Source organism: Phaenicophaeus curvirostris, chromosome 20 (assembly GCF_032191515.1).
Source record: "Phaenicophaeus curvirostris isolate KB17595 chromosome 20, BPBGC_Pcur_1.0, whole genome shotgun sequence".
NCBI classification, from domain to species: domain Eukaryota; kingdom Metazoa; phylum Chordata; class Aves; order Cuculiformes; family Cuculidae; genus Phaenicophaeus; species Phaenicophaeus curvirostris.
The window spans coordinates 1,409,205-1,431,618 of NC_091411.1; the positions used below are offsets into that span (position 1 = coordinate 1,409,205).

The 22,414-nt window shown below is 57.6% G+C and overlaps 2 protein-coding genes across 2 annotated transcripts; one reads left to right on the top strand and one right to left on the bottom strand.

Moving 5' to 3' along the window:
• Positions 1–736: 736 nt before the first annotated feature.
• On the bottom strand, positions 737–12,505 carry LOC138729131 (ectonucleoside triphosphate diphosphohydrolase 8-like). The gene is made up of 10 exons (XM_069873102.1): positions 12,410–12,505; positions 8,633–8,764; positions 7,422–7,539; positions 6,008–6,158; positions 5,158–5,317; positions 4,428–4,658; positions 3,493–3,756; positions 2,124–2,234; positions 1,840–1,974; positions 737–1,133 (listed from the first exon to the last, which is right to left on the bottom strand). Exons 2-10 carry the CDS (start codon positions 8,750–8,752, stop codon positions 942–944), a joined length of 1,482 nt encoding a protein of 493 aa, XP_069729203.1. The 5' UTR covers positions 8,753–8,764; positions 12,410–12,505; the 3' UTR covers positions 737–941.
• Positions 12,506–13,890: 1,385 nt separating this feature from the next.
• LOC138729292 (ectonucleoside triphosphate diphosphohydrolase 8-like) lies at positions 13,891–21,361 on the top strand. The gene is made up of 10 exons (XM_069873379.1): positions 13,891–13,945; positions 15,151–15,287; positions 15,918–16,035; positions 16,650–16,800; positions 17,551–17,710; positions 18,240–18,470; positions 19,348–19,611; positions 20,035–20,145; positions 20,345–20,482; positions 20,969–21,361. The coding sequence occupies exons 2-10, from the start codon at positions 15,162–15,164 to the stop codon at positions 21,176–21,178; spliced, it is 1,509 nt and encodes a 502-aa protein (XP_069729480.1). The 5' UTR covers positions 13,891–13,945; positions 15,151–15,161; the 3' UTR covers positions 21,179–21,361.
• The last annotated feature ends 1,053 nt before the right edge of the window (positions 21,362–22,414 follow it).

Genomic DNA, 22,414 nt, shown 5'->3' on the forward strand with positions numbered 1-22,414 from the left:
GGATCTGCCAGAGCCGAGGGGCTCTGAGCATTCCTCAGCACAGATGCCTTTGGGTCTTTTCTCAAGCCCTTAAGTCCTGCCTGGATGCTTAAGTCCTTCATGCTGTGTGAGCACAGAGGTGAGGTGGAAACATCCCTGCTCAGACAACCTCTGCATTTGGTGGAGCCCGGGAGGGGCTGGGAGGGGGCTGGCTGGGCAGCGCGGAGCTAGAGGTTCCTGCAGCAGAGCCGTGCTGGGCTCTGCTGAGCTAAATAAACCCCTCAAGTGCCTGGAGCTGGAACCTGCTATGGATTTGGTATCTGACAAAGCTGGGCTATGTAACTTGGACATAGAATAAACCCTGAGCCAGAGCTGGCAGCTCTTAAACCAACTTCCACTTACATTTTTCTGCTGGGATGTGCGAGAAAATACTTTCAAAGACAACTGGTGTTGTCTCGGGGAAGGTATTCCATCACAGATTACAGGAATCTTGCCCAGGGCAAGACACAGATAAGGTCACCCCTCTCCTCAGAGTTTTGGTGACCACCGCTGCTCTCCATCACCTCTTGCTTCCCACAGCTGTTGGGAGAGCAGCCCAGCAGGACTGGGAGTGCCAAGGCAGCTGAGCTGGGCTGGGTGGCAACTTTGGTATTTGAAAACCAAAAAAGGTTTTATTTCTAGTTTGGATTCATCTGGCATCATCCAGCCACCAAGGCTCAGTCAACTTTTGTCAGCCAGATTAACAGTTTTTCTGGTGTCTGGAGTCTTATCCTCTTGGAGGTACTAGCAGAGCTCAAGACATCTTTGTCACCTTTGACATCTTTACAGAGATGACCCAATTCATCCTCCTGAGCAATGGAGATGAGTCTAATGCCCTCATTCTTCTCCCACTTCCACCTTCTTTTGCACCACTTCCCTGTTTGGTTTAGCGGGCAGGACGCATCTGGTTAGGCGGGTGGCAGCTACTTGGTTTTCCAGAAACACTGGAGGAAAGCAGCCACCAGGGCTGCTACTATGGCCAGCACAATGAGGGAGACGGCACCTGCCCACAGGCTGGGCTGCTGCCCCTTGACAAGCTCCAGAGCCTCTGTGGGGATCATGTTGGTGAAGTTCAGCATGAAGCCCAGTGTCCATCCGATGTCCGTGTTTGCTGCCTGAGGTGAGAGAGCAGAGATCATCCGAAAGTGCCTCTCCCAAGCTTTGCTGCAAGGGACTGACAGGCACCTCTCCCATGAGCTGTCCCAGCTGTGAATTAACACATGGACCTGGATTTGGTGAACCTGATCTTACCAGCATCAGTTACAGAGAACTTTCCTCTCCCCCTACCCAAGGGCTAAAGGGCAGCCAAACTTGGATGACTGCTCTGGTCCAGATGAGCTTCTGTGACCTGCACACATGTTGCATCTGAGCATTCTTCCCCCCACCCCAAAATCTTTTAGATTTGGTCATCATATAACAGGTTCATCATAGAATGGTTTGGGTTGGAAGGGACCTTAAAGATGATCCATTTCCAACCCCCCTGTCATATTCTGGTTCAAATGGGTCATGGGGCCACCACCACCTCTGTGACACCCAACTTAATTCTACCCAATATGAGAAACGAACATGGCCAAATCCTGCTCTGCAGCTCTCTGATCACCTCGAAGTTGGCTTAGGTTCACACCAGAATAGGTGAGAAATGTGGTTTGGGGGCAGGTACAATAGAATGAAGCTGTGCTGTCATCCTTGGGTGGCAGACATGAGGTGGGGACACATTTCTAGTGCAGGGGACTGCAGAGATGCTGCTCCTGAACGTGTCCTTGGGCCAGGGCAAAGATGCAGCAGCAGCTGCCTGCTCCCGCGCCCCTGCAGGGTCTTTACCTGCCGGCTGAAGTGGATGCTGCTCCACGTGTGCTCATTGAATTTGTAACCATCAAGCAGCAGCGTCAAGATGTAAAGTGCCGTGGAGCAGTACGTGTGTAGGTACTTCTTGTCCTGTGGGAAGGTCTCCACCAGCTGTGGGGCCGTCAGGGGACACGGTGCAACAGAAACAGAGGCTCAGAAACCCTCCCTGGTGCAGCAAACAGCAGGGTGTGTGATTCCTGGGCAGAGATTTGGGATGGTACAAGCACAGGGCTCCTTGCTGCCCTTCACAGGGCTCTCACCTCTGTCCAGTTCTTCTTGCAGAAGGTCTGGACTGTGGAGTTGACATCCCTTAAAGACTGCTGGCTGGTCAGGTTCAGGAAGTGGAAGGTGTAGTAGAACCCAGAGAAGGCCTGTGGGGTAAGGAGAGTAAAAAATGCATCTCCTTCCTCACCCCAAAAAAACCCAGATCCAGGGGCCCCTTTTGCCTAGGGACAGAGTCCCATGTAATTCCCAGGATTCTGCATCCAACACCCACCTAATGTTCTACCAGAAAGTATTGGAGCTGGTGGACAAGCCCTGGGGCTTCCACTTGCACTCTGAGCTAGCTTACCCTTTCTCTCTGGGGCATGACCTTCTCATTTCCCTTGGGGAGGGCTGGAACATAATAGAATCACCAGGTTGGAAAAGACCTCTTGGATTATCGAGTCCAACTATTCTTATCCACCACTAAACCATGTCCCTGAGCACCTCATCTACCCATCTTAAAACACCTCTTAAAACATCTACCTGTTTAAAACACCTCCAGGGATAGTGACTCAACCACCTCCCTGGGCAGCCTCTCCATTGCCCAATGACCTTTTCTGTGAAAATTTTTTTCCTAGTGTCCAGCCTAAACCTCCCCTGGCGGAGCTTGAGGCCATTCCCTCTCGTCCTGTCCCCTGTCACTTGGGAGAAGAGCCCAGCTCCCTCCTCTCCACAACCTCCTTTCAGGTAGTTGTAGAGAGCAATGAGGTCTCCCCTCAGCCTCCTCTTCTCCAGGCTAAACACCCCCAGCTCTCTCAGCCGTTCCTCATAAGGCCTGTTCTCCAGCCCCCTCACCAGCTTTGTTGCTCTTCTCTGGACTCGCTCCAGAGCCTCAACATCCTTCTTGTGGTGAGGGGCCCAGAACTGAACACAGGATTTGAGGAGCAGTCTCACCAGTGCCGAGTCCAGAGGGAGAAGAACCTCCCTGGACCTGCTGGTCACGCCGTTTCTGATCCAAGCCAAGATGCCACTGGCCTTCTTGGCCACCTGGGCACACGGCTGGCTCATGGTCAGTCGCTGTCAACCAACACCCCCAGGTCCCTCTCCTCCAGGCAGCTTTCTAGACAGACTTCTCCCAGTCTGTAGCACTGCACAGGGTTGTTGTGCCCCAAGTGCAGGACCCGGCATTTGGCCTTGTTAAACCTCATGCCATTGGTCTCAGCCCAGTGGTCCAGCCTGTTCAGATCCCTTTGGAGAGCCTCTCCACAGGAAGCAGAAGCCACCTCCCAGCACAGGAGAAGAGATTTGCAGGTGAGACAAGCTCTGGGGTCTCCTCCCTGTCCACTCCTTCCCTCAATCAGTGGCAGAGGAGACTCCCACCCTCTGTCCTCCCCCACCACATCCGCGGGTTTGGAGGCTCCTTACGAAGAACTGGCCCCGCACGGGCGGCTGATAAACCCCGTTGAACCCGCACGTCCTGTTGACCCCACAGCTGAAGTTGAAGAGTTTCTGGATGGCCGAGCTGCACGCTGCTGGGTCCCCCGTCCCCGTCACCGTGAAGACCTGTGCAGGGCTGGGTGTGCTCGGTGCACGGACACAGGGACTGTTGTAGAGGTCTGCTGTGGTGATGTTCTCCTGGTACCCCTTGGGGTAGCAGGGGTGTGATATCTGCTGGGGGGTGGGGCTGCCCTGGAGAGAGTGGGAGCCAACAGTGAGACTTGGTGTGGCTGCAGCGAGACCCTACCGCAGAGCCCATGGTGTGCTTAGATATTCCCCAAAAGCAAGATCTAGGCCCTAGAAGGATTTGACTGAGGATGCATCCCATCCGCACACTCCCCGAGCATCTCAGTCTCCCAGAGCACCAGGCTGTGACCTCTCTCCAAAGTGAGATGGGGGGACAGGGGTGAGCGGTGGAGCCATGAGGAGGAGAGGGTGCTGGGAATCCTCTCTCTGGGCAGAAATGGAGGAACGGTGAGTGAATGGGGAGAGGGAATCATAGAATCATGGAATAAAATGTTGGAAAAGACCTCTAAGCTCATCCAGTCCAACGCTCAGCCCAACCCCACCATGCCAACTAAAACATGTCCTGAAGAACTAAATCTACATGTTTTTTGAACCCCCCAAGGGATGGAGACTCCACCACTGCCCTGGGCAGCCTCTGCCAGGGCTTCACCTCTCTTTTGGTAAAGAAATGTTTCCTAAAACCCAATCTAAACCTCCCCTGGTGCAATTTGAGGCCATTTCCTCCCCTCATATTGCTTGTTACTTTGGAGAAGGAAGAACCTAAGGATACAGCTGGGCTCAGGAAATGATGAAGGGGCAATGGCTGAGCCGGTGCTGGTGACCGGTGGCCGTGGTACCTGGTGGAGAGCAGCCAGCAGCATCTTAAGGGCCTGCGTCTGCCCGTAGCAGAGGTAGCTGTGGGTGTACAGAGAGTAGTTGGTACCGTACAGCCTGAAGAAGACAGAGGTATTCTTGTCCTCAATGGTGACTCCAGGCTGGAAGGTTATTTGTGTCGAGGCACCTCCCAGGTCCAGAGCTCCAAGAACCTCAGTGTCCAGTGGATGTTCCCATTTCCCTGAAAATGAAAACTGGCCCCATAAGACCGCAAGTGTTAGTCTGAACTGGAGGAAGTCAGTCTCTGTCCCATCCCTCGAGGTTTTGGGGGCTCAGAAGCCTCCAAGAAACTTTCCATGTCTTGTCCCCCTGTTTAACCCCTTCCTGCCTACACCCTCCTCAACCCACACTGGTCTCCATGTAGCACTGAGGTCTGGCCCGGGGCTGCAGCACAGCTGGGATCCAGGTGCTTTAAGGAGGGAAAGAGTAACATGTCCATCTAGGGGCTGAAAATGCTGCCTCTGAGACCAGAATCAACCCATAAATAAGGGGAGAGCACAGGGCTGGGCTTGATGCAAAGACCCTTGATTCTGCTCATCACATCGGTGTCACAACCACAGGCTGCTGCCTGTGACTGCTGCCTAAAACTGCATTCTTCTCTCTTCTGGGAATGAAGAAACCTGACTGTAGCTGAGGCAGGGGTAGATACACTGCTCACGTCCCCCCTCCTCTGCCCACACCCCCAGTCTGCACCTTGACGAGGGTCTCCAGCAGGTAGTTGACGGTGACCCAACCAAAGGAGCCCTCCTCATTCCCCGTCAGGATCCGAGCTCCGCGGAAATCCACAGGGTACTCACTGATGACCTTGGCAACCTCAGCAAAGACCTGCTCAGCCTTGGTGCTGTTCTGCGCCCTGCCCAGGGACGAGAAAAACACAAGCGCTGGAGGAGGCGATGGCTGCAGGGCTAACAGCAAGAGGCGGCTGTGCCCTGACACAGAGCGGGGCTGCTCAGAGACACGCCAGAGCCACCAAACCCCTCAACCACAGCATTGGGAGTCTCCCTAAAAATGCTGCCTGGGGGCTCTGCCTGGGCGTGTGGGAAGATTGACATGAGGCGGCCAAGGAGGCTCATCCAGCTCTGGGGCTGCTGCCAGGCTGGGGCTGCCCTGGGCTGGGGGCTCCTGGGGGGCTCGACGAGCAGCTCTCTTGGACAGCCCATCGGAGAGTGGACAGGGATGCTCTGCCCATCACTGTGTCCTGCCTGAGCAGCAGCACCCATGCCCCCAGCTCCCCATGTCCCAAGCCCCATATAACCCCAGACCCCTGTGTCCCCAGACCCCTGTGTCCCCAGCTTCCCGTGCCCACAGCCCGCTGTGTTCCCAGCTCCCCATGTTGCCAGCCCTCTGTGTCCCCAGCCCCCATGTCCCAATCCCCTGTGTCCCCAGCCCCCTCTGTCCCCAGCCCCCCATGTCCCCAGCCCCTTGTGTCCCCAGCCCCTGTGTCCCAACTCCCCATGTCCCCATCCCCCTGTGTCCCCAGCCCCTGTCCCAGCTGCAATGCACCCACACCCACACGTTGGGAAGGGGTCGGAGGTGCCGGTACCTCAGCAGCCGCATGCCCGCCGTGGCCCCCAGGTAGGTTGGTGTCTCCCGCTGCTGCTTGGCCGGGATGAGCTCCATGGCCTTGTCCAGGCAGGGCTTCAGGCTGGCTCCAGCCCCAGCGGGGTCGTCGGCGTAGCTGGAGATGCCGGGTCCTGCAAGAGGGCAGCCTGTGATGGAGTGAGCTCAGGGCCACCCAGGAGGGACAGGGAACATGAAGCCTCATGGTACGAAAGTAGCTGTGAGATGTTGTGAGAAGGTCCAAGGAAGCAGAGAAGCAGCCTGGGGGAAGGAGCAAACTGTGTGTATCCAGCATCCCAAGCTGCGATTTGATGCAGAACCATTGGCTGCAGGACCTCGCTGGCTCCAGGAACCTAGTGACTGGGGCTACATTCCTTATCCACCTCCAGAACCCCCAGGTTTCAGACCTGGTGGTGGGTAAGTCATGCTCCTCAAAAGTCCCTAAGGCTTTTTCCCTGCGTACCCAGGCTGGTTGTGCCCTTGCCAAGGGTGTCCCTGCAAGGGCAGCGCTCAGGGGTGGCCTGATTTGAGGCAGCATTGGTGCCGCGGCCCCACACATGAGAGCTGGCACCGAGCTCCTGCGCAGGGTGACCGGGGAGAGCTGCAGTGTGAGTCCCATGATACTGGCATCTGCTGGATCCCAGGGAGGCTGAACAGCCCGGAGGTGGCCAGCAGTTCTTATTCTCCTGGGGAAGGGGCAGGTTCTCCTTTGTTCTGCTTGGGAGGCGAGTGGAGCTGATACCAACACACAAAGCTGCACAACTTGTTTGAGTTCCTATTTTTAGAGGCTGACATCAGATCTGAGTGCCCAGCATGGCCCTGCGGTGGGCAGGGATAGGCCCTGGGCTGGAAAACTCACTATTTACCTTCCCCCGAGCTTTGCACACCACTAATGCCAAAGCTCACCATTAATGCCTTCAGCCCATGCACCCTCTCCCTTACACTTTGCCCTCTGCCAGACCTTTGCAGTTAACCAGTAACTGCCACGCCACCACCGCAGAGCCTGGATTTGAGGTTGAGGAGAGCTCTGAGCCTTCTCACCCGCCCTGCCCAGTCAATTCTGCCCTGGCCTGGTGGCCTTTGCCAGCCCCAGCCTCACTCCATCTACCATTTAGGTGACCCAACCTCCCCTCGCTAGCCTGGTCCTTCCCTCCCGAGAGACCAGCCCTTGTTGCAAAGCCCAGCAGCACCTTTGCAAGAGGAATAAATACTTCTTTAGGTATCTACAAATGCCTAGAAAATCATTGCAGTTTGGATCATTCAGCATTTACGATGCCCGGTGAGAACCCAATGCGCCTTGGTGCTGTGGGACATCCACCCTGGCAAGTGCCGGGTCGGCCAACCCCAGCGTCACCCCGCTGAGCAGGGGAGGGACAGGCACATCCCGGCACACTCACCCGACACGGTGCAGGCTTCCAGCTGGGAGACGATGCCGGTGCCGTTCTCCTTGTCTGCAGGCCAGTGGTAGATGTAGAGAGCTGTGTGTGTGGAGCCAGCATCGAACACGAGACCGTACTGGGGGAGGCAGAGGGAACAGAGGGTGTCAGTGGGTGCAGACCAGCCTCACCCGCTGCAGAGCGAGTGGAGCTCCTGGTGGGCAGGGGAACCTCGAGTGGCCAAACGAAGAGTGTCAACGGAGCAGGGACAGCCCTGCGGCATTGCTGTGCTACAGACTAGGAGAAGTCTGGCTGGAAAGCTGCGGGGAGGAGAAGGACCTGGGGGTGTTGGTTGACAGCGACTGACCATGAGCCAGCAGTGTGCCCAGGTGGCCAAGAAGGCCAATGGCATCTTGGCTTGGATCAGAAACAGCGTGACCAGCAGGTCCAGGGAGGTTCTTCTCCCTCTGGACTCGGCACTGGTGAGACCGCTCCTCGAATCCTGTGTTCAGTTCTGGGCCCCTCACCACAAGGAGGATGTTGAGGCTCTGGAGTGAGTCCAGAGAAGAGCAACGAAGCTGGTGAGGGGGCTGGAGAGCAGGTCTAACGAGGAACGGCTGAGAGAGCTGGGGGTGTTTAGCCTGGAGAAGAGGAGGCTGAGGGGAGACCTCATTGCTCTCTCCAACTCCCTGAAAGGAGGTTGTGGAGAGGAGGGAGCTGGGCTCTTCTCCCAAGTGACAGGGGACAGGACGAGAGGGAATGGCCTCAAGCTCCGCCAGGGGAGGTTTAGGCTGGACATTAGGAAAAACATTTTCACAGAAAAGGTCATTGGGCACTGGGAGAGGCTGCCCAGGGAGGGGGTTGAGTCACCTTTCTTGGAGGGGTTTAAGACACAGGTGGATGAGGTGCTGAGGGACATGGTTTAGTGATTGATGGGAATGGTTGGACTCGATAATCCAGTGGGTCTTTTCAAACCTGGTGATTCTGTGATTCTATGATTGCAATTACCAGCTGTGTTGGGGTCAAGGCTCCATCACAAGCCCATGCTCTGCGATGGAAGGGTGGTATGTGCTGGCAGGACAGCCACAGTGTCCAAATCCCTGGCACACTGGCCGGTGCAGGGGTTTATCCCCATCTCGGTGACAGCACAGCCCACCTGAAGCCTGTAGCGAACCCTGTCCCCAGGGGCAGCCAAGGAGAGTGGGCAGCTGCCTTTCTCCCCAGGAACCTACCTTGGTGCCGGGGGGCAGAAACGCGTCCTTCACATTCATGACGCTCAGAATGAGGGCAATGATGCTGAAGACACAGGTGGCTGCCAGGAGACCTACAATGACCTTGGCTTTGGAGCCCATTCCTCCTCCAACCTGTAAGAACAACCCCGATCCTCAGCTTATACCTCTGAGTTTGCAAGGTGAAAGGATGGGGGACCTGTCAAGAAGGGACTTTCCCCTTCCCTACCAAAGGCTCGAAGCCATCCTCCAGTGTATGGCTGCTCTTATGGGAGATCCTTGGCCATCTCCAGGGTGGGACACCCTATCCTGCTGAGCGCTCCCTCCCTCAGACTGGCTTTTTCAGCCCTGTCATCTCATCCTCAGCTCTTCAAGTTCCTCTCAGCACACAGCAAGGACATCATCCCTCTGCCTTCCTCAAACTGGGTGGCAGGTCAGCATCTCCCTTCCCAGCAGCATCTCTGGGGCAGGCACAGCAGTGGCTGACAGGAGACCCAGCCTGGGAGCAGGACCGTCCCCTCCAGGGATGGATGCAGAGCGGCACCTTGGAACTGTCAGGTTGCATCTGTTGCCCAGCAGCCCCAGAGTGCCCTTGAGAGAGTCCTCTCTGCTCCAAGCAAGGGAACAGCATCTCCAGCCCAGCTCTCCTCATCTCTTGGCGATGCCACAGCAGGTAAGCAGATACACAAGGGTTGTATCCTTGCCTGCAGGTGACCTCCAAGCCTCTCCTGCAGTCCCAAGGGCAGACAGAAGGGCAAAAGCAGAAAGCTCCCACTTATCTGGGTACACACAGCCCCGTGGCCAGGCTGGTGTGCCAGCAGCGATAGCATTGCACAGGCAGGCGAGGCCAGAGGGGAACGAAGGAGATCCTGCACCTCTACTCATCTGGCTGGAGCACAGCTCCTGGTGGAATCAGCCCTGGAGGCATCAGGAAGAGCTGCAGTGGAGAAGCAAAGCCAAAGGGTCTGGTTCCCTGCAGTGGCCTCAGCACCTGGCAGCTGACAAATTCCCGTGCTCAGCGCCCCATGGCTGGTCCAGATATGGTTTTCTATATGCACAGCTCTCCCTCCTCCTTCTGCACCACCCTGCTCTGTGCCACTAGCCACACAAGCAGAACAACTGCAGGGAGCCAGGAAGACATCCGTCCACAGTGTTAGAATAACAGAATAGTTTGGGTTGGAAGGAACCCCAAAGCCCATCCAGTTCTACCTCCTGCCATGGGCAGGGACACCTCCCACTGGATCAGGGGCTCCAAGCCCCATCCAACCTGGCCTTGGACACCTCCAGGGATGGGGCAGCCACCCCTGCTCTGGGCAGCCTGGGCCAGGGCCTCCCCACCCTCACAGGAAAACATTTCTTCCTAAGATCTCATCTCAATCTCCCCCCCTCCAGCTTAAGAGCTTGCAGCTCCTATTGCTGCAAGCCAGAGTCCAGCTGAGTGGTAGATGTCCCGAGAGCCCTGGGCAAAGCTTGGAGAAGTGGTTCCACTGAATCAGTGCTTTCGGATGGCACCTGGAGGCTGTTGCTTGGCTGCTCAATTCTCCTGCAAGTTCATAAAACCACAGAGAAATTCCCCTGCCCATTCACCAGGCCAGGTCAGCAGCTTCAACAGGGGAGGAAAGACCTTTGACAAGGCCAAAGGGGATGCTGATTCCTGTTTTGGAGTCAGCATCCCTGGTGACTAACAAGGGTGACCAATCTCCAGTGTGATATAGGCTGTATAGTGACAGATAGTGGCTGTTCTTCTGGCCCACATCATGGGATGTAGGACTACAGGTAACCTTTATCAGACCTTATCCTACAGCAGGAGCCCTCCCTGCATGGTGGCCATGACCCAGAGGTATCACGTGGAAGCAGATGACGAATCCTTGCATCGTCACCTCTCCAATCCTATCAGCCCTGCCAGAGTCTGCCCAGATATCACAGCACCACCAGCAAGCGGTTCCTCTGCTCCAGGTAACAGTGGCAAAAGTCCCCAGCCCAGCCCACAGCCTGGAAAATCCTGTCCCAGGCACAATGTGATGGAATGATAGGAAACAGTGATAAATGCACCGTCCTGGCTGCGCAGCGGGAGGGAATTGAGCTGAACCTGCTCTGGCAGGGACTCATTTCCATTTGACTGCGCAGGAAGCAACGTGTGAAGGAAACAGAGAATCAGTGAGGACCAGGGAGGAAAGCAGGGCACAGGGAGGGAGCCCAGCAGGTGGAAAAAACCGTGAAAGGCATGTGAATCATAGAATCATAGAATCACCAGATTGGAAGAGACCCACCAGATCATCGAGCCCAACCATTCCCATCAATCACTAACCCATGTCCCTCAGCGCCTCGTCCACCCGTCCCTTAAACCCCTCCAGGGAAGGTGACTCAACCCCCTCCCTGGGCAGCCTCTGCCAGTGCCCAATGACCCTTTCCATGAAATTTTTTTTCCTAATGTCCAGCCTAAACCTCCCCTGGCAGAGCTTGAGGCCATTCCCTCTCGTCCTGTCCCCTGTACCTTTGGAGAAGAGCCCAGCTCCCTCCTCTCCACAACCTCCTTTCAGGTAGTTGGAGAGAGCAATGAGGTCTCCCCTCAGCCTCCTCTTCTCCAGGCTAAACACCCCCAGCTCTCTCAGCCGCTCCTCTTCTTCTCCAGTCCCTTCACCAGCTTTGTTGCTCTTCTCTGGACTCGCTCCAGAGCCTCAACATCCTTCTTGTGGTGAGAAGCTGATCGATCTGCACAGCCTTGTGGTGGCTCCTCGGTCTGGTCAGCACTGATATCCATTATTGCATGAGGTGGGTTTAATTGAGCAGCAGGGACAGGAGGTGATGGTGTTGCCACCAGAACTGAAGAAGAGGCACGTGGCTGCACAGTGCTGCAAGGAGCAGTGCCCAGGCATTTCAACCCATGGAAAGTTCACTGCTGTGCCCAGCACTTGGGCCACTGCTGCCCCTGTTTGTGTGTGTGTGCATGCAATATGCTCTGCAGACACGTCACTGCATAGTGTCCCTCACCGGGAGGGACAGAGGAGCCACCACAGCTGGGAGGAAAGACTCAGAGGCACTGCTGGGCTGGCTGAGAGAGTCAGAGGTGTTCAGCCTGGAGAAGAGAAGGCTCCAGGGAGACCTTAGAGAAGCTTCCAGCCCTGAAAGGGGCTCCAGGAAAGCTGGGGAGGGACTTTTTATAAGGGCCTGGAGTGGTAGGATGAGGAGGGACGGCTTTAAATTGGAAGGGGGAAGATGTAGATGAGACATTAGGGAGAAATTCCTTATGATGAGGGTGGGGGGAGTCTGGCCCAGGTTGCCCAAAGCAGTGGTGGCTGCCCCATCCCTGGAGGTGTTGAATCATAAAATCATAGAATCATTGAAGGTTGGATGGGGCTCTGAGCCCCCTGGTCCAGTGGGAGGACCGTTCCATGACTCTGTCACTCAGGAAGCCGACTGCTTCACCATGCCCTTCTAGGATTTGAAAACCGAAAGGGCTCTTAAGCATCTAAGGAAAGAGAATAAGCGTGCATGCCAGGAACATCTCTGCCCAGCAGAGCTGTCCCTGCCTTCCACCTCTCCCAGCAGTGCTGGGGATCAGCAGTGCCCGGGCTCAGCAGTGCCCTCTGTGCCCTGTCCATGCCCCTCTGTCCGCCACGGGCACCGGGTGCAGCAGGCATCTGCCCCAGCCCTTTCCCTCCAGCTCAGAAACCTGTTTACCCCCAGCACGTGGCTTCATTGCTGGCTGGGGCACCCCTGGGTCTGTCTGATCCTCCCACCCCTCCACCGAGGGGCATCCCGTCCCGTGCCCCAGCTCACCCAGGCTGCTCCGGCTTCTGCTCCCGGTGTCAGTGCGTACCTGACGTGTGGAGCCCTGCTCCTAGGACAAAGGCTGCCCCGAGTCCCCAAACGGCCCTCCCCTTGGCCCCAGACCAGCAACCTGCCCAGGAGAGCTTGTCCAGGAGGCAGCAGGGCTGAGGTTGGAGAGCTGGCGTGGGAATAGCGGCTGGCATTAACCACTTTGCTGCCAGAGGAGATGGTCAGCCTAGGACACCTCCACCCATGGCAGTGCCTGCAGCCACCCATGAAGCTCAAGATGAGCCTAGCTGGCACCTCTGCCCCTCTGGGGGACCCACTGAGGGCAGCGGTAGAGGTTTGGGAACCCCACAGACATCCCTGCTGCAGACTTGTTGCATAAAACTACTGCAAGGTGGAGTACGGGCTAAGCCCGCCACCCAACACCCAGCTGTCACCTGGCTCTGCTGTGCCCCACACTGTCCCACGGCAGGTAGAGACACGCTGGCAGAGGGGCCAGGAGAGAAACAGGAGGGACCTGGCAGCTGGAGACCTGTCCTCACGGCTGGGGACCCATTTGCATGGTCAGGAACTCGTCCGCACAGCCAAGGAGCCTTTTATCTCCACGGCCACGGACCTGACCCTCTGGTCAGGGACCCGATCCCACAGCCAGGGACCCATCTGTCCCAATGTCCAGAGTCCCATCCACCTCTGCACCCAGGGATAAATCCCTACACCCAGGGACAAATCCCTACATCCAGGGACTCATTTGTCCCCACAGACAGGAACCTGTCCCAACACTCAGAAACCACCCCCACAGTCAGGCTCCTGTCCCTTGGAGCAGTACAGGCAGGGGTGCGGGCAGGGATGCAGGTGGGGATGCGGGCAGGGATGCAGGCGGGGATGCAGGTGGGGATGCGGGCAGGGATGCAGGCGGGGATGCGGGCAGGGATGCGGGCAGGGATGCAGGTGGGGATGCGGGCAGGGATGCAGGCAGGGATGCGGGCAGGGATGCAGGCAGGGATGCAGGCAGAGGTGCAGGTGGGGATGCAGGTGGGGATGCAGGCAGGGGTGCAGGCAGAGGTGCAGGCAGAGGTGCAGGCAGGGAGCATGTGGGGATGCAGGTAGGGATGCAGGCAGAGGTGTAGGCAGGGCTGCAGGGCACACAGAGCTGCAGGCAGGGGACACTGGGATCCCCTTCTCCCAGCACCTCGGGACCCGCACAGCCCCTCAGTGACCCGGGACATGGAGCAGCCACGCGCGGAGACCAGGACCCTGCCCACGGCTGGTGGCAAAGCGGCACATGGGACAATCCCCGCTCAACCACAGCCCCTCAATGACCCCCACGGACACGGAGCAGCTGCGAGTGGAGACCGGGAAGGCGCCCCAGGGCTGGGGGCACAGCAAAGCCTGGGCAGAGCGCAGCTGAGCGGCTGCTCCGTCCCGGGAAAGGGCAGGGCGGCGGCTCCCCCCGCCCCGCGGCCGCAGGAACCCGGACATCCGAGCGGCTCGGGGCTCGGCTTCGCCCCGCGGCGCTGGGGCCGGACGGGGCCCCGCAAGGTACGGGGGGCACAGCCGGGCAGGGGGAGCCGGCTATTCTCCCTCTGTGCTCGGCACTGGGGAGACCGCTCCTCGAATCCTGGGGTCAGTTCTGGGCCCCTCCCCACAAGAAGGATGTTGAGGCTCTGGAGCGAGTCCAGAGAAGAGCAACGAAGCTGGTGAGGGGGCTGGAGAACAGGCCTTATGAGGAGCGGCTGAGAGAGCTGGGGGTGTTTAGCCTGGAGAAGAGGAGGCTGAGGGGAGACCTCATTGCTCTCTCCAACTACCTGAAAGGAGGTTGTGGAGAGGAGGGAGCTGGGCTCTTCTCCCAAGTGACAGGGGACAGGACGAGAGGGAATGGCCTCAAGCTCCACCAGGGGAGGTTCAGGCTGGACATTAGGAAAAAATATTTCACAGAAAGGGTCATTGGGCACTGGGAGAGGCTGCCCAGGGAGGGGGTTGAGTCACCTTCCCTGGAGGGGTTTAAGGGACGGGTGGATGAGGTGCTGAGGGACATGGGTTAGTGTTTGGTAGGAATGGTTGGACTTGATGATCCAGTGGGTCTCTTCCAACCTGGTTATTCTATGATTCTATGATTCCCGGGACCGAGAAGCGTTTCAGCTGCGCTCTGCCCGAGCTTTGCTGTGCCCCCAGCCCTGGGGCACGTTCCTGGTCTCCGCTCCCAGCTGCTCCATGTCCGTGGGGGTCATTGAGGGGATGTGGCTCAGCCTGGTTCGTTCCAAGCTTTGCTTTGCCACCAGCCGTGGGCAGGCTCCTGGTCTCCACACGTGGCTGCTCCATGTCCCAGAGTCCTTGAGGGGATGTGGTTGAGCAGGGATTGTCCCATGTGTCACTTTGCCACCAGCCGTGGGCAGGTTCCTGGTCTCCGCGCGTGGCTGCTCCATGTCCTGGGTCACTGAGGAGATGTGGTTGAGCTGGGATTGTCCCATGTGTTGTTTTGCCCCCAGCCTGGGGCACATTCCTGATCTCGGCGTGTGGCTACAACATATCCCAGAGGGTCATTGAGGGGCTGTGGTTGAGCTGGGATTGTCCCATGTGCCGCTATGAAAGCAGCCGTGGGCAGGTTCCTGGTCTCCACACGTGGCTGCTCCATGTCCCGGGTCACTGAGGGGCTGTGCGGGTCCCGAGGTGCTGGGAGAAGGGGATCCCGGGAGGAGCTGGGGACACAGAGCAGGAGCCTTTGTGAAGACCATCCCTCCCCGCAGCCGGCGCAGGGATGCGAACGTGGCTGCTCAGGGCAGCGGGCTGGAGCGCGGTGGCCGTGCTGGGAGTGCTCGGGGTGGCTGCCTTCCTCCTGGTCGTGACCGCAGTGAAGGACGCTGCCCTGCCTACAAGGAACAAAGTAGGTGCCCGGTGGGACCTGGGCGAGCCCGGAAATCACCACCAGCCACTTTCCACCTCTCACCCTTCCAGCAGCTCTGCCTTCCTCTCTGCTTGTGAATCTTCCTCTAACCAGCGCAGCTTTTCAAGGGCTTGACCTAATCAAGGTATCGCTGGGCAGATCAACCATCCCCCTAAACCACAATCCTGGCTCTTTGTTGAGGAAAGGAGGGAGGAGAGCAGCCCTTCTCCTGGGGCTGCTCCATTTTCCACCCTTCTCAGTTTTTAGCTGTCCAGAACATGTAGTGGATTTAAATCTCTCTGTCTCCCCTGGCTTTCTGCTGGCTTTCACACACTGTTAAAAAAAAAGTCAGTGTTTATGAGCTTTGCCACTCCTCAAGGTCTGGGAGCAGCTTGGGCAGCCTGCACCCTTTGGGACGTGCCAGGGTGCCTCCCTGCTCTGTAGACACCCTGCTGATCTGCACTTCTTCTCTTTCTGAGCTCTAACTCTCTTGAACGGCTTAATCAGGGGGGTTAGCAGTGGAGTGACATTCATGCATGGGAAGCAAGAGCAGAAGCTCTCAGAAAGCCCCATGGCACTTGGTGCAGCCTTGAGAGTGCTGTGACCTTGTGTCCCCTCCGCCTCCTGCAGTACGGTCTGGTGTTTGATGCCGGCTCCACACACACCGCTCTCTACATCTACCAGTGGCCTGCGGACAAGGAGAACGGCACCGGCATCGTCTCCCAGGTGGAAGCCTGCATTGTGTCTGGTGAGTGCTCTGAGAAGGGCCTGTCCCTCTCGCCCAGGCTCCTGGGTTGCTGTCCTGGACTCTCGCAGCATCACTGGAGACCTAAGACTGTGAGCCTGTGTGGGGCCAAAGAGAGGCAGCCTGGTGGAAAAGCCAAAGTGTTAGAAGGGATAGTTCGCACCTTAGGGAGCCCTACAGTAGCTGGGGGTCCTGGAGGTGGGTAAGGAATGTAGCCCCAGTCACAAGGTTCCTGGAGCCAGCCCAGTCCTGCAGCCTGTAGTTGTGCATCAAATTGCAGCTCCAGCTTCCCTGGAACTTCTCACAACATCTCCTCACAGCTGCTTTCATACCATGAGGCTTCATGTTCCCATGAGGTCTCCTAAAACCAGAAGCTGATGAACATTATGAGGTTTCTGCTGGGTTTCGTGTGTGGTTCCTGACTGTCCTTTGGGTCAGCAACTCGCTTTGTGGTACCTGTCTGGGTCCAACCACTGCGTGGCTCTGGGCTGTCTCTGGAGAGAGCCAAGGAGATCCTGAGAGCTCCCTGGGCCTGGGGAAGGGCTGGATGTGTCCCCGCTGCCCTGTCCCTCCTGGGTGGCCCTGAGCTCGCTCCATCACAGGCTGCCCTCTTGCAGGACCCGGCATCTCCAGCTACGCCGACGACCCCGCTGGGGCTGGAGCCAGCCTGAAGCCCTGCCTGGACAAGGCCATGGAGCTCATCCCGGCCAAGCAGCAGCGGGAGACGCCAACCTACCTGGGGGCCACGGCGGGCATGCGGCTGCTGAGGTACCGGCACCTCCGACCCCTTCCCAGCGTGTGGGTGTGGGTGCCTTGCAGCTGGGACAGGGGCTGGGACAGGGGACTGGGGACACAGGGGGCTGGGACACAGGGATCTGGGGCAGGGAGCTGGGGACATGGAGGGCTGGGGACATGGGGAGCTGGCGACATGGGGGGCTGGCAACATGGGGGGCTGGGGACACAGGGGGCTGGGGACATGGGGAGCTGGGGCCACAGGGGGCTTGGGACACAGGGAACTGGCGTTACGGGTTCTGAGAAAACAGGGGGCTGGGGACATGGGGAGCTGGGGACACAGGGGATTGGGGAAACAAGGGGCTAGAGACATGGGGAGCTAGGGATGCGGGTGACTGTGGGCCTGGGGAGCTGGGGGCATGGGTGCTGCTGCTCGGGCAGGACACAGTGATGGGCAGAGCATCCCTGTCCACTCTCCGATGGGCTGTCCAAGAGAGCTGCTCGTCGAGCCCCCCAGGAGCCCCCAGCCCAGGGCAGCCCCAGCCTGGCAGCAGCCCCAGAGCTGGATGAGCCTCCTTGGCCGCCTCATGTCAATCTTCCCACACGCCCAGGCAGAGCCCCCAGGCAGCATTTGTAGGGAGACTCCCAATGCTCCAGTTGAGGGGTTTGGTGGCTCTGGCGTGTCTCTGAGCAGCCCCGCTCTGTGTCAGGGCACGGCCGCCTCTTGCTGTTAGCCCTGCAGCCATCGCCTCCTCCAGCGCTTGTGTTTTTCTCGTCCCTGGGCAGGGCGCAGAACAGCACCAAGGCTGAGCAGGTCTTTGCTGAGGTTGCCAAGGTCATCGGCGAGTACCCTGTGGATTTCCGCGGAGCTCGGATCCTGACGGGGAACGAGGAGGGCTCCTTTGGTTGGGTCACCGTCAACTACCTGCTGGAGACCCTCGTCAAGGTGCAGACTGGGGGTGTGGGCAGAGAAGGGGGGACGTGAGCAGTGTATCTACCCCTGCCTCAGCTACAGTCAGGTTTCTTTATTCCCAGAAGAGAGAAGAATGCAGTTTTAGGCAGCAGTCACCCAAATAAGTGCAGCCTGTGATTGTGAAGATTAATCTCCACTGATGTGATGAGCAGAATCAAGGGTCTTTGCATCAAGCCCAGCCCTGTGCTCTCCCCTTATTTATGGGTCTATTTTGGTCTCAGAGGCAGCATTTTCAGCCCCTAGATGGACATGTCACTCTTTCCCTCCTTAAAGCACCTGGATCCCAGCTGTGCAGCAGCCCAGGGCCAGACCTCAGTGCTACATGGAGGCCAGTGTGGGTTGAGGAGGGTGTAGGCAGGAAGGGGTTAAACAGGGGGACAGGACATGGAAAGTGTGGGCAGGGGATGCCCTGTTCCTGCTGTGCTGTGGTCTGAGCAGGGAAGCCGACACCCCTGTGATGGCCTGTGCTGGGTCCCCGTGGGTAACACCTGGTGCGGGGCAGCGATCCTTCACAGGTGCATGGACCCATCCACCCGCAGAGGATGTGGTTGGAGCTCTGGATCTTGGTGGGGCTTCAGCCCAGATCACATTCCTTCCTGGGACCATCATAGATGACAGCAGCACAAGAGCTCTCTTCAGGCTCTACGGGACCAACTACTCCGTTTACACCCACAGTTACCTCTGCTACGGGCAGACGCAGGCCCTGAAGCTGCTGCTGGTCTCCTTACACCAGGTAACCACCACACCCGCGGGGCTTGGTGCCTTTGTGCAAACCCCGGTGAGGATGGTGGATGCAACAGGGTCACCACAGTCAGAGCCATCCTAGGGGTGTCCCAGCAGCAGGGCAGGATGAGCCGAGATGGACACCCCAAAGCAGGATGCCTGACCACGGGCACTGCCAGGATAGAGGTTATCCAGGAACTCTTGTCTCAAACCCATCTTTTCCACCAGATCTCCATCCCTGCCGTGAAGGACGCAGCCCAGGAGGAGGGAACTTGCTGGGTGCTGGGATGTTGGGGAAGACCCAGTAACATTTTTTAGCCCTAGTATCATAATGAATAATTTGGTTTATGGGTAGAAATCTGAACATGCTGGTCTTCAGCAGCAGATTCTTGGCATCGGAGAGTGAAGTGGGGGGTGTTGCTGCACAGGGGGACTTCTATCCATAGCTTGGCTGTGGGGTGAGGGCTCAGCACTGGCTCGTGCTGGTTGGAATTGGCAAAAGACCGTGTCCAGAGGACATTGCAAAGAAAAAACCAATGTCCATTTTGGGTTTGCTTAAATGGCTTCTCAGATTTGGCTCTCCCCTGGCTCTGGTGACCCTGTGAAGGAAGAGCAGGGCCGAAATAGGTCTAATGCTCAGTGCAGGGTGTGAACCCCCAAGGCCTGGAGCATGCAGCTGTCCCCATAGCTGACCCCTGACCACAGCGTGGTTGTGCCATGCTTGTCTCCATCATTCTGTGCCCACATTCTATGGATGAGATCCCATGGGTGGGTCTAGCATGTTAGTGTCCTGCATCTGGGTGTGGGAACAGTTTGTGGGCTGTTTCTCTCCTTTCCATCCTCATCCTCGGTGCCAGGGCAATGCTAATGCCTCCCGCTTTCTCCAGGGCAGCCCCACCCCCCAGCAGATATCACACCCCTGCTACCCCAAGGGGTACCAGGAGAACATCACCACAGCAGACTTCTACGACAGTCCCTGTGTCCGTGCACCGAGCACACCCAGCCCTGCACAGGTCTTCACGGTGACGGGGACGGGGGACCCAGCAGCGTGCAGCTTGGCCATCCAGAAACTCTTCAACTTCAGCTGTGGGGTCAACAGGACGTGCGGGTTCAACGGGGTTTATCAGCCGCCCGTGCGGGGCCAGTTCTTCGTAAGGAGCCTCCAAACCCGCGGATGTGGTGGGGGAGGACAGAGGGTGGGAGTCTCCTCTGCCACTGATTGAGGGAAGGAGTGGACAGGGAGGAGATGTGGTGATGGGATGGGGTTTGGGGGCACTGAAGGTTGGCCAAGGGCACAGGAAAACCCCTGGAGGAGAAAAGCCCAAGTACTGCCAGCCCTGAAAGCTGTGCCTGATACACAGGGACGTGTAGGGTGCTCCTCAGGCAGACCCTGACCACCAGTCTAGGTGTGGGGAATGGTCCCTGGGCTCCCTCCGTGTGGGTCGGCAGGCATCACCCTGCGGTGCTGAGAGGTGGCCTTCAGGACCCCTGCAAAGCGTGCTGGAGGAGGTGTGTGGGGTGGCAGTGGCCTGGCTGCTCCACTAACCTGTACCTTTGGTCTCGAACACCCACAGGCCTTCTCAGGGCTTTATCACAGCCTTCACTTTCTGAACCTGACTGGAGGGCAGCCCCTCTCCTTGGTTAATAGCACCATCAGGCAATTCTGCACCAGCACCTGGAAGAAGGTGAGCTCTGCCCAGGTTTCATCTGGGCAGCCTGGGGGTTCATCTGGAGCCCATTCTCTGCTCCCCAGGTCCTCCTGTTCCCCAGGACCACGCATTCCTGGGCTTTTCTCCCAGCTGGGCTATGGGTTCTTCCCCACAGTGTGGGTGCACCAAGCAGTGCTCTGAGCTGTCAGCCCCTGTGCTTCTTCCACCTCTGCAGGTGCAGGAGGAGTTCCCCACCACGAACAAGACCCACCTCCGTGACGCCTGTGCTGCCAGCTCCTACAGCCTCACCCTTCTCTTGCAAGGCTACAAATTCGACAACACGACGTGGCTTAATATCCACTTCATCCAGCAGGTAAGGGGTTGCCCAGGCCCCCACCTTCCACACTTTGTGCCATGAAATGGCCCACGCCCACCTCGTCCCTGCCCTGTGAGTGGGGAATTCATAGAATCATAGAATCACCAGGTTGGAAAAGACATTTGAGATCATCAAGCCTAACCGTACCTACCCAACAAAGAAGCTCTTCATCTGCCCATCTTTTAAGCACTTCCAGGGATGGGGATTCAGTGGGGGATAATGGGGCAGTACGCTTCCCTGCCCGTGCTCAGGGCAAGGGAAAGGATGGATTCAGAAGCTCTTGAGCTCTGCTGGGACATCGGGCTAGGACTACTTATGCTCCCCCTGAGCTTGTCTCACTAAAGGGGTTTCTGTAGCCCAAGGCATGCATGGATATGGTGGCTGTGGAGCAGGACCTGGGGGTGCTGAGCAGAGGTCTGCTCTTGCTCTCCAGCTTGCCTGGGACTTTGCAGCCTTTCACATCGCTCTTCTTTGTCTGCACAGGTGGCTGACATAGATGTGGGCTGGACACTGGGCTACATGCTCAACCTCACCAACATGATTCCCTCAGAGAATCCCCAGAGAGTTGTAGGGCTCCAGAGAAATAACTGGGTAGCAGCCACAGTTTTACTGGCCGTTATGCTCATCCTCATCTTCTGCCTGCTCGCAGTCACGTGCTGCTGGAAAAACTCCTCTGGTTATGAGAGCCTGTAGCAGCTCTGGCTCCAGAGGCTGCCAGAGCGGCATAATCCTCCTGCTGTGCTCGTGCAAGGGGCTGCAAGAATGGGGAATCACCTCAACATGTCCAGGAGCTGTGAACTTGTAATGGAGGGCACCTGTGTCCTGGTCTAGTGAGCTGGAACCAGCCTGGGCTTTAAAAATCCTCCCCGTCCTCGAGTGCTGTCTGTTTTTCTTTCCCCCGTGCTGCTGGTTGAAGATGCTCTAGGAGGGAGGGTTCGGTCACGTGGGGCAGGGGCTCAGTGCTGGGGGCACGGGGACCACAGTGATGTGGGGTGGCTGAGGTGGGGAGAGGAGAGAGGGAAAGGGAGAGGGAGACGGGAAAGGGGGAGAACACCAGACATGGGGCAGATGTGTCCTGCCCCATCCCAGGACAAGAGCCTCCGTGGCCCATGGGCACCAAGAGGGTGGTCAAACACTGTAACAGATTTCCTGGAGAGGTGGTTGATGCCCCAAACCTGTTGGTTTTTGAGGCCTTAACTTTTGGTCAGCCCTGAAGTGCTCAAACAGTTGGATTGGATGATCACTTCCAACTGAAATTCCATTCCATTCCATTCCATTCCATTCCATTCCATTCCATTCCATTCCATTCCATTCCATTCCATTCCAGCCAGAGGGGCAGTCGCACTGGGGCTATGGGGAGAACGTGGCAGATGGGACTCGGGCTCTGCCTAGGAATGGGAAGCCCTGTGAGGTGGGGGGTGGCAGTAGCCCCCTGCTCTCCTGCATGAGGTTCCTCTGCAGTCCAGCTACGACCTGTGTCTGTGCCTGGGAGACATCTCACCCTCCCTCTCCAGCACACAGGGTGATTTGGGATATGACAGGGGCAGCTCCCAGGGTCCCCCTTACATTTTTGGGGTGTCCTGTTGGCAGCCTCTGGATGAGTGAGGTGAGACATCCCAGCTCTCAGCAGGAAAAGGCCTGTCCTTGTGCCCTTCTGGCTCCTTTCTGATGTCTGAAAGACACCACAAGGTCTCCAAGGGCATCTCCTGTAGCATTGAGCGATGCTGACTTTCCCTAGAGTTCCCATCGTCATCACTGGCCCTTACTTGGGAGACAGAAACAATAAAGTCGTAATTGTCCAGGAGCGAAGTCACAGGCATTTCCCCACTCGCTGTCTTTTACGATGTTTATTTGGATGATGGGTGCCGTGAGATGCCTGCCTTCCTGCAGAGACACCAAAGGTCAGTCCCTGGCTGCTGGGAGGCAAGT

Excerpts from the sequence above, each read along its gene's own strand:
- LOC138729131 (XM_069873102.1), bottom strand. The coding sequence starts at position 8,752 with ATGGGCTCCAAAGCCAAGGTCATTGTAGGTCTCCTGGCAGCCACCTGT. Across the intron at positions 6,159-7,421 it reads GGAAGCCTGCACCGTGTCGG|GACCCGGCATCTCCAGCTAC; the intron begins GTGAGTGTGCCG and ends GCCCTCTTGCAG. Across the intron at positions 5,318-6,007 it reads GCGGGCATGCGGCTGCTGAG|GGCGCAGAACAGCACCAAGG; the intron begins GTACCGGCACCT and ends GTCCCTGGGCAG.
- LOC138729292 (XM_069873379.1), top strand. The coding sequence starts at position 15,162 with ATGCGAACGTGGCTGCTCAGGGCAGCGGGCTGGAGCGCGGTGGCCGTG. Across the intron at positions 17,711-18,239 it reads TGCTGGAGACCCTCGTCAAG|CGATCCTTCACAGGTGCATG; the intron begins GTGCAGACTGGG and ends GGTGCGGGGCAG. Across the intron at positions 18,471-19,347 it reads TGCTGGTCTCCTTACACCAG|GGCAGCCCCACCCCCCAGCA; the intron begins GTAACCACCACA and ends CGCTTTCTCCAG.